The following is an 8387-nucleotide window of genomic DNA, read 5'->3' as shown; positions in this document are numbered from 1 at the left end:
CAAGGACAAACTGTAACGGCAGAGTATTATATCACAAAAATCCTTGAGAAAGAAGTGAATCCTCTTTTCAGCCGAAGATCTACAACAGAAGAGCCTGTAAAACGAAAGCTTTTCACGAACAATAGCAGTGCGACCTTCGTTCAAGATGGCGCATCAGCTCATACGGCGAAAGCAACACAGCAGTGGTGCAAGAGAAACCTTGAATTTTATCCAAAAAGGTGAGTGGCCAGCAAATTCACCTGACCTTAACCCTATTGAAAACCTATGGAGCATCATCGACGAAGCTGCATACAGAGATCCGATCCCTAAGACGATGGGAGGACTAAAATCAAGGTTACGGCAAGCCTGGCGAAACATACCGCTAGCAAGGCTAAGGGAGCTGGCTCGTTCCATGCCGCAACGGCTCAAAAACGTTATACAGAACAATGGAAGGCACTCTGGATATTGATGTTTCAACAGTGATCAAAGGAAACAATGTACATAAAACTGGAAAACCTTCATTTATATCGGATTCCTAAAACTATCATTTATTTGTATTAAAAAAAGTGTCCACGAACTTTTGAAACACCCTGTAGTCCAATATAAGCGAGTTCAACGGAGTAAGATCTTAGATTAACATAATGGAGTAGTTGAACTCGCTTATATTGAACTACATTATTCATTCCTTGAGAATGGCGTCATGACGTCGCCGAAACGTCGGAACATTATATCGCTAATTATTATTTAATGAATGTTATTCAGCACACTAAGAATACATTACAGTCCTATACAAAACTTGCACATATTCGATTAGCCATTTTATTTCTCTTATAATAAACATGGGGATTATCCTGTTGTTTTGTCGGATATGAATGTCGTGAAATCACTTGAATTTTGAAGATAGCGTGGACCACAATAAGTTATTGGGTTGAGTTTGTTGTTGGTTGTCGTCCTTGTTCCGAGAGGTTTTCTCTGGGTACACTCCAGTTTTGGTGGTATCGAAAGCAAAGACCGAAGCACAAAGCACCCCAAAACTCGAAAATGAAGCACCCAAGGTCGAAAACCAAGCTCTGTAGGTCGAGCACCCTAAAACTCGAAAACGAAGCTCTCTAGGTCGAAAACTAAGCACTCTAAACTCGAAAACGAAGCACCCTATCAATTACAATCACTTCAACAGTGGCGAAAAACCAAATTTATGGTGATTAGATAGCTAGATTGTTGTTAAAGAACTAAGAAGCTTTTACACAAGAAAAATATCAAAAAAAAGGTAAAGCTTGACATGTTTATTCACGTGGAAAACAGGAAATGCCACTTTGAAGTGTTACTTTTAATTCAGTCCGCTGCGGAAATAGGCCTTTTCACGGTTTTCGACGCCATTTTGACGAGTAGGCAAACAGGCTTGAAATAACAGTGTTTGTATGGAAATCCGATGTCAAATAATTTTCATAAAGCATCGCTTCTGAAAAATTCATGAATTGGAAACTTTTGGCACTAGGAAGTGAAGGATTTTAAGAAAAAAATAGGAGGGATGTGGCTGTGCCAGAAAGCGTCCAGTCGTGTTTTGAACTTTCCATACATTTCCTTTTTTTTTTTTTTCCCGCGAACTATTTTTAGTAGCAGTTCACGGCTGGTTCGTTATACAGACAAATGTATGGAAAGTTCAAAACACGACTGGACGCTTTTCTGGCACAGCTACATCCCTCCAATTTTTTTCCCTAAAATCCTTCTCCTAGTGCCAAAAGTTTTCATTATTCATGAATTTTTCAGAAGTGATGTTTTATGAAAATTTTTTGACATCGGATTTCCATACAAACACTGTTACTTCAAGCCTGTTTGCCTACTCGTCAAAATGGCGTCGAAAACCGTGATAAGACCTATTCATTTTCAACACCTCGCAGCTCAATAGTTTAGCGCGCAGCAATCTATCCGTTATCGTGCTTGATTCGTGGCTAAATTTCGACCCTGAAGAAAACAAGACAAAACCCTAATTCAGGCTTAAAAACTGAGTGCTTCGTTTTCGACTTAGGGTGCTTCGTTTTCGACCTTGGATGCTTCGTTTTCGAGTTTTGGGGTGGTTCGTGCTTCGGTCTTCGTTTTCGATACTACCCTCCAGTTTTCCTGTCTCCTCAAAAGCCAACATTTGCAAACTCCAATTCGATCTGGAGAGTGCCGATCGCCATACTGTAAAGCGCATTTGATCATCTCGTCATTGAATTATGCGCTATACAAATTTAAAATTTAATTTAAACAATTTTTTTTACAAGTTGAGGTATTCACATTTTCATCTTACAAGGGATTGAAGAACTTGAAAACATTGGCCCGACTTTTTCACGGCCGTTCGTAATCGAAAACGTTTATGAATAGTTTCCGTGAACTACTGAGAATATTCGTTATAAAGAAAATATGGCGTTTATTTGTCTCAAATAAGTAGAAATGTAGAAACTTTTGAAAAGGTACTAGATAACAACAAAACAATAGCTTTCAGCACGTAATCGAGGCGGCGGAAGGGCAAACATAAATAGGAGAGATGAGAAGGAAGGAACAATGAAATGGCAATAATTTATTAATTAATTGTTCATCAGTGGATAAAAACAGAAGCTCTGTTGGTGAATAGGGCTGACTTCACCAGCACAAGTATTACTATAGAAACCGTTTCATGGATACGTTATAAGTTGTACAGACGATACCGGAACCATTATTACCCGCAATGTTAGGATCGAGATGGTGAAGATTTTAAAGCTGTTCTGCGAGTTAATGGCGATACTCGCTTGCATCAGACCCTCCATGCTGACTACGAACCACAATATTCAACCGAGTGAAAGGTAATAAGACGTCTTACGTTTTATAGCCGTTCATGAATGCTTCCTGTCGTATTAAGGGTGCTCGTTCTTGAGCAAGATGTAATGCTAAAACAGTAAGTGATAAAGACAAGAAATGGAATTTATCTAGAAAAGGTAGAGGGATGTTTGCATTCATTTTGTTTTTAACAGGGAACCAACGGCAGGATATATATAAAAAAAAAGCCTTTAAATGCCAATTTTGGTCTCTCACCAATGTATTCTTGTAAAGTTACCGCAATGAAGGATCATTTGAAACAGCTCAACACAATTTCACTTTAACGAGCTCCTTGCATATTGTATGCAACAGCAACTTCACCTCTATCGTCTGTTAAAGGTAGTTTTTATGAAGAGGTAGATTTTCCGGAAAATACAGCAATTATTAGGTTGTGAGATTCGTCGCTTTGGAAAAACAGACTGAGGGTGGTATTTTATTGGAAGGTTAGGCATTGCTTTATTTAAAATATATATATATATATTTAATTTTCCAGATCATCAGTATCAGAGAATTCTGAAAATTATTCCTTTTTATTTCACTTTTACCCTCTAACATGATTCAAAATGCTTATGATAATTTTATCATGCAATATTTATTTTGCACTCTAGGATACCAACTAAAAACTGTAAAAATGATCTTCTTCTTATGAAATTGTCGAGTGAAAACAAGCAGACCACTTTCGTTAGATATCGTGTCACGACCGGTTCATATTTTCAAAATTCTGTTTTAACGCTGAAACATGATCATTTATTCATAGTCGTCTAACAATTCCACCTGAAATTACCCTAAAAGACTAGAATTTAACCATATTGTGCTAATTTTGAAATATTGTGTTTTCCCCTATTGAGATAATCTGCGGGGTAAGCTATTATGTACCAGTTGCCATGACTTTTAACAGGTGACAAGACATCAATTCATCAATTTTTTTATCAGAAAATTTTTATTACATGATGGGCGCTCTGGTTGGTCGCCAGCCGTCTTATTCATTACTCTTTTGCCCCATTCACACCAAGGCTTAAACTCGTTTAAAAGCTGTTTAGTTAAACCAGGAACCATTATCAAGGATTATGGCTCCTGGTTACAACACAATTTAAAATTGTTGCTTTCATAAAACTGAGCTTCTTTCGTTTTTTTGTCGACTACAAATTTAGCGCAAATGAAACCATAATATTAAAGTTAAAGTTTACTTGAATCCTATGTCAAAGCCAATGGTTCAGCTTTCTGATACCAATTTTCATTTTGTTAAACCCGGTTTAATTAGACATGTTTTGTTGGTGTGCATGGGGCCTTAGATCACTCATATTATGGTTCGTATTTAATACACTGGGTAAACAGGGTTTCTTTTTTTGGAGATCACGTGACAATAACATTTTCCCGCGCTTGCATCCCGCGCCCCGCTCTTCATGTGATGAAAATGTTTCGTGTCGAGTTTTGCTGTGTCGTGAACATAATGAATTGTCTCGCTGGATGTTTCCTTTGGAAACATAAACACAATCAAGATATTCCTGCTTTACTTGACGTGGAGAAGATATTGAATCTTGTGTCACAAATGGTGAGTTCGTATGTAGAGTTCGTATGTAGTAACAGCACCAGCAACACGATAAACTTAAATGTGCAGTCACTAATTTTTTTTTTTTTTTCATGTGGCTTGTTAGTTCATAAGCTTATTTAAAAGATAAAGATAAAGTCATGTATCGAGGTCCTTGTAACATTTCGAAATGTCTTTGCAACAATTGCGGGTTTAAGATGTTATAAACGTTGCGAACCTGCCTGCAGTTAAATATCTTACAAAAAGCTTTTCTAATATTTTATACAATTTTTGATGAAGTATCTGTACATGTGAAATATTACGTATTAATACTATTATTAATTAACGAAAAAAAAGTCGAGTGAATAGACTCGTGAGGCGGCTGTTGGAAGTAATATATAACATACAAGACCTGATACGCCACTATACAACTTCAAGAACGCTCCGATCGTCGTCTGACGCATTTCGCCTATGTCATATCAACCATAATCTAAAGTCGTATGGCTCCAGAGCTTTCGCTGTTTCGGCCCCAGAACTCTGGAACAAACTACCTATCGACATCCGTAATTGCGACAATTTAAATGTTTTTAAACGTAAACTTAAGACTCATCTTTTTTCGAATTATTTTAAACAAATATGATTTTTACTTTGTAAAGCGCTTAGAACAGAACTGGATAAGCGCTATATAAGTAGTTATTATTATTATTATTATTATTATTATTATTATTCCATTTTGTACCTTGAAATGTGTTTGCTCCAATGAGATAACGAGGAATAAATGGCGGTAGCTAATGCATAACTGAGAACAGAGGGTTTTCAAGCATTAAACGTATCTTAACCTTTCCATCCCGGGAGGTAGCGAGGCTCCAGCCTGGGGCCCAGACCCTCACCCTTTTAAATGCTACTTTTTTAGGGAAAAGCTAAAGTATGATTTTCTAATTAGGCTCAATTGCTACTTCTATGTTAAGATTCAAACTCAGTGCGTATCAGAGTAGAATCAAACTAGAAGAATTTCATTGACTTGAAACGTTTGGTGCGATGTCGTGAGCCCTGGCTAAATACTCCAACATTGTTGTACGATCATATTGAATGCACGCTGAAATGATTTTCATAAAGATTGTGATTGAACGCAAAACATTCACTCCAAAACGTGTTGGTCTAACATCATCCAACATGGGATACTAAACGTGACACTTTAGTTGAATCACAGCAAACGTTGAGGAAGGTGGTCACGAGGGAAGTGTTAGGCGTATCTCCCTTGATTTCTGATTGGTTCTTTGGGATTAAGTTGCTGCGTTCTTTGATTTCAGTTTCAGTACCGCAGATAACGAGTCCTTGTTCCGAGTAAATAAATTCGCTAACGTGCTTGACACCCCGTTGGATAATTATGACAAACGCGTCAGACCAGACATTGGAGGTAAGATTACTCGTGCCCGGGGTCTATCTTCTTTCCATCCTCTCGCGTATTCCAAGGATAAAGGTGTCCGAAGACCGCACTCGTTGGTGCGACGGACCAACGCAAAAATACGAACCGTTTTGCAGTCTACTTATATTTGCTAGTAATCAAGTATCTGAAATTAATAAGACTTAGAGTGCTTTCCATTTGCCAGAACTGACCTGTCAGTCTGTAAATTGAATCCGTCATTTTGAACTAGGGATGGTGCTGTAAAATCTTGAAAAATAATCACTCCAAAAACGGTACACGCTATTTTGAAGAATTTCGAAGGACTAGCATAAAACTTATCCTTCAAGTTGGTACATTTCGTTTACGAACTGACTGGTCTGGCTGGCCAGTTCTGACAAATGAAACTGAGCGCCCTTAAATTTATTTTATAGCCTTAAATAACGGCGAAATAGTTAGAAAGAAATCAATAAAAATGATAAGATAAAATTTTCAAATTATCATCCTTGTCATCATCAACATAATCATCTTCATCAACATCATCATCATTATCATTAAAAAGGACGGTACCTCATTCATTACAAATGCCCTTTGGAGCACCATAATAAACCTATACAAATGTACCTTGGTCTCTCTCGGAATCACCACCGTTCTTTCAATAACAACCCTTTTCTTTGGCATCCAAGCCACTCTTCCCAAAGTCGGCTACATCAAGGCCATCGATTATTATCTATTGGGGAGCTTTTTCTTTGTGTTTGGTGCATTAATTGAGTTTGCTATAATTTGCACTGTGCAAGTTAAAAGCGACAGGGACACAAAGTGTTCTTCAAACAAAATGGACTGCACGCGAGATTCATCCACGTTACACGCGCGATGGAGTAACATTACGTCTGTGGGTGAGACACCTGAACAACCAAGGGACGAATCTGAGGTAATAGTTTACGTTGAATTTCCTCTCCTAATTTCTCTCACTATCTGTAAACACTGTCTTTTCTCTAGCTATAGGTTTGGTGAGAGAGGAAACTTAGTTTATATAATGCTTAGGAGTGCTGTATTCCCATGTGCAAAGTTCTGATATGTTTGGTAAAGATTGATGCCGGTATGATTGATTCTGTTTATAAGAGTTACAGTTTAGCACCGCACTACACAGCTACAAACTACATATGCAGGGTACAATTTTACGGGGAAGGCGCGTTAAGATTCTTGTCCTTTACAATTTCAATAAGGAAATTCAGAGATTTGTTGGAGGCAGAGTGCAGACATTTCACAACAGGGATCTTTCAATTTATCCAGGTGTCTCGGAAGCTACGCTTTCCATAAATTTAAAAAACTGTTCCCAGCTTTGATCTTTCAGCTGACTGGCGGGTCGCTCTTCTCTTTACATAGAGTTGCTGAACTAATCTCTTTTTAAACTGAGTTACGTAACCACCATTACGATTTGACTTTCGATTTGACTGATAAGTAAATTAGTTTGGAAGAATAACGAAAATAATAATAATTCGCTCATTTGATTATATCTATATAGATACCTGCGCGTTATAAATTTTTATAAATCGTTATAACGTCCAAATTTGGGAAGTCAAAATCGGTAGATAACTGTGTTCAAACTTCTTGTAATTGGCATCTTTCCAGTGATATGCTGATTGACGACAAACAAGCAGATAGAAAAAAGTTGGTATTTATTTTTGCAGGGTTCATCGAAGCCAGGCCCTCTGACCTTTTTGTGTGTTCCAAGAAGAAACACTAAAGTGGCGGACAATGAAGTAAGCGGCAATAAAAATCTAAAACAGCCCGGATTCTCACCACACCCAATTGACAGAGTGTCCAGGATCTTGTTTCCTGTCGTCTACTTTCTCTTCCTTCTGGTTTACTGTATCACTTTTGCAGCAAGTTAGTCCTTCAAAACACGGCTATAGCGGACGCACTGGAATATAATACTACAACTGAATACTGCCGGCGAGACTCGTAGAACCTCCTCGATCTTGCAACAGGATGAACCTTGACTTGTCGATAAACAAAGCAAAATGTGTACCATCTTGAGAATGAGGTGGAGAAAATTCAGTTTATTCTCAAGATCGACGTCTCCGTTGCATTATACATTGAAGTACATGTCAGTAGCACAAAGCTTATTTTATTACACTTATGGTTTGAACGCTAAGAAAGAAAGTCAAAAAACTATCAAGCAAGCCAACAAGGAGTCTAATCGAACCCAGGCTACTAGACAAGCTGGATAAGCATTAGGATTTTCGTTTGCTTGACTTCATTTACATGCAAATGAAAGCTTCAAACTGTTTGTTTATGTTTTTAATCACCACAAGTGGTCACTCACCTCTCTGTTCCAAAAATGTTTCCTGATGTTAGAATCATTTTTTGGACACTTGTCAGTCAACGGACACCAAGCAGTAGTTCAGCTGAAAGTTTCATATAATGGTTACTTGGAGTAGGCTTAACCAACATTTATTTCTCCCTTTTGTCAGGAGAAAAATAAATAGTATTTGATAGCTGTTTAAAATTTTATGATTGCAAAACCGCGGCCCTTTTATATTGCTTTGGGCATCTCTCTTAATTACAAGATGGAGCAAATTACAGGTCTGTTTTGCGAAGGATTTTCATTAAACCTTTGCCAATATTAGTATAGCAGGT

At 37.7% G+C, this 8387-nt stretch overlaps 1 protein-coding gene across 2 annotated transcripts; it reads left to right on the top strand.

Moving 5' to 3' along the window:
• Window positions 1-2017: 2017 nt before the first annotated feature.
• LOC146449723 (uncharacterized) lies at window positions 2018-8245 on the top strand. Of its 2 annotated transcripts, XM_085101239.1 has the most exons (4): window positions 2028-2801; window positions 5653-5759; window positions 6542-6675; window positions 7436-8245. In XM_085101239.1, exons 1-4 carry the CDS (start codon window positions 2701-2703, stop codon window positions 7637-7639), a joined length of 546 nt encoding a protein of 181 aa, XP_084957365.1. In that variant the 5' UTR covers window positions 2028-2700; the 3' UTR covers window positions 7640-8245. The 2 variants fall into 2 exon arrangements, 1 of the variants encoding a protein (XP_084957365.1); XR_014860578.1 differs by having other exon boundaries at window positions 2018-4366; window positions 5653-7578.
• Window positions 8246-8387: the final 142 nt, after the last annotated feature.

The sequence above is a fragment of the Pavona decussata genome, unplaced genomic scaffold, assembly GCF_977016875.1.
Source record: "Pavona decussata unplaced genomic scaffold, jaPavDecu1.1 SCAFFOLD_602, whole genome shotgun sequence".
In the NCBI taxonomy this organism is placed as follows: Eukaryota; Metazoa; Cnidaria; class Anthozoa; order Scleractinia; family Agariciidae; genus Pavona; species Pavona decussata.
The sequence above is the reverse complement of the archived record's forward strand: the minus strand, read 5'-3'. Positions and strand labels throughout refer to the sequence as shown.

Bases quoted from the DNA above. Each gene is read 5' to 3' on its own strand.
- LOC146449723 (XM_085101239.1), top strand. From the start codon at position 2,701: ATGGTGAAGATTTTAAAGCTGTTCTGCGAGTTAATGGCGATACTCGCT. The intron at 2,802-5,652 runs GTAATAAGACGT...CTTTGATTTCAG, and splicing joins AATATTCAACCGAGTGAAAG to TTTCAGTACCGCAGATAACG. The intron at 6,676-7,435 runs GTAATAGTTTAC...TTATTTTTGCAG, and splicing joins AACCAAGGGACGAATCTGAG to GGTTCATCGAAGCCAGGCCC.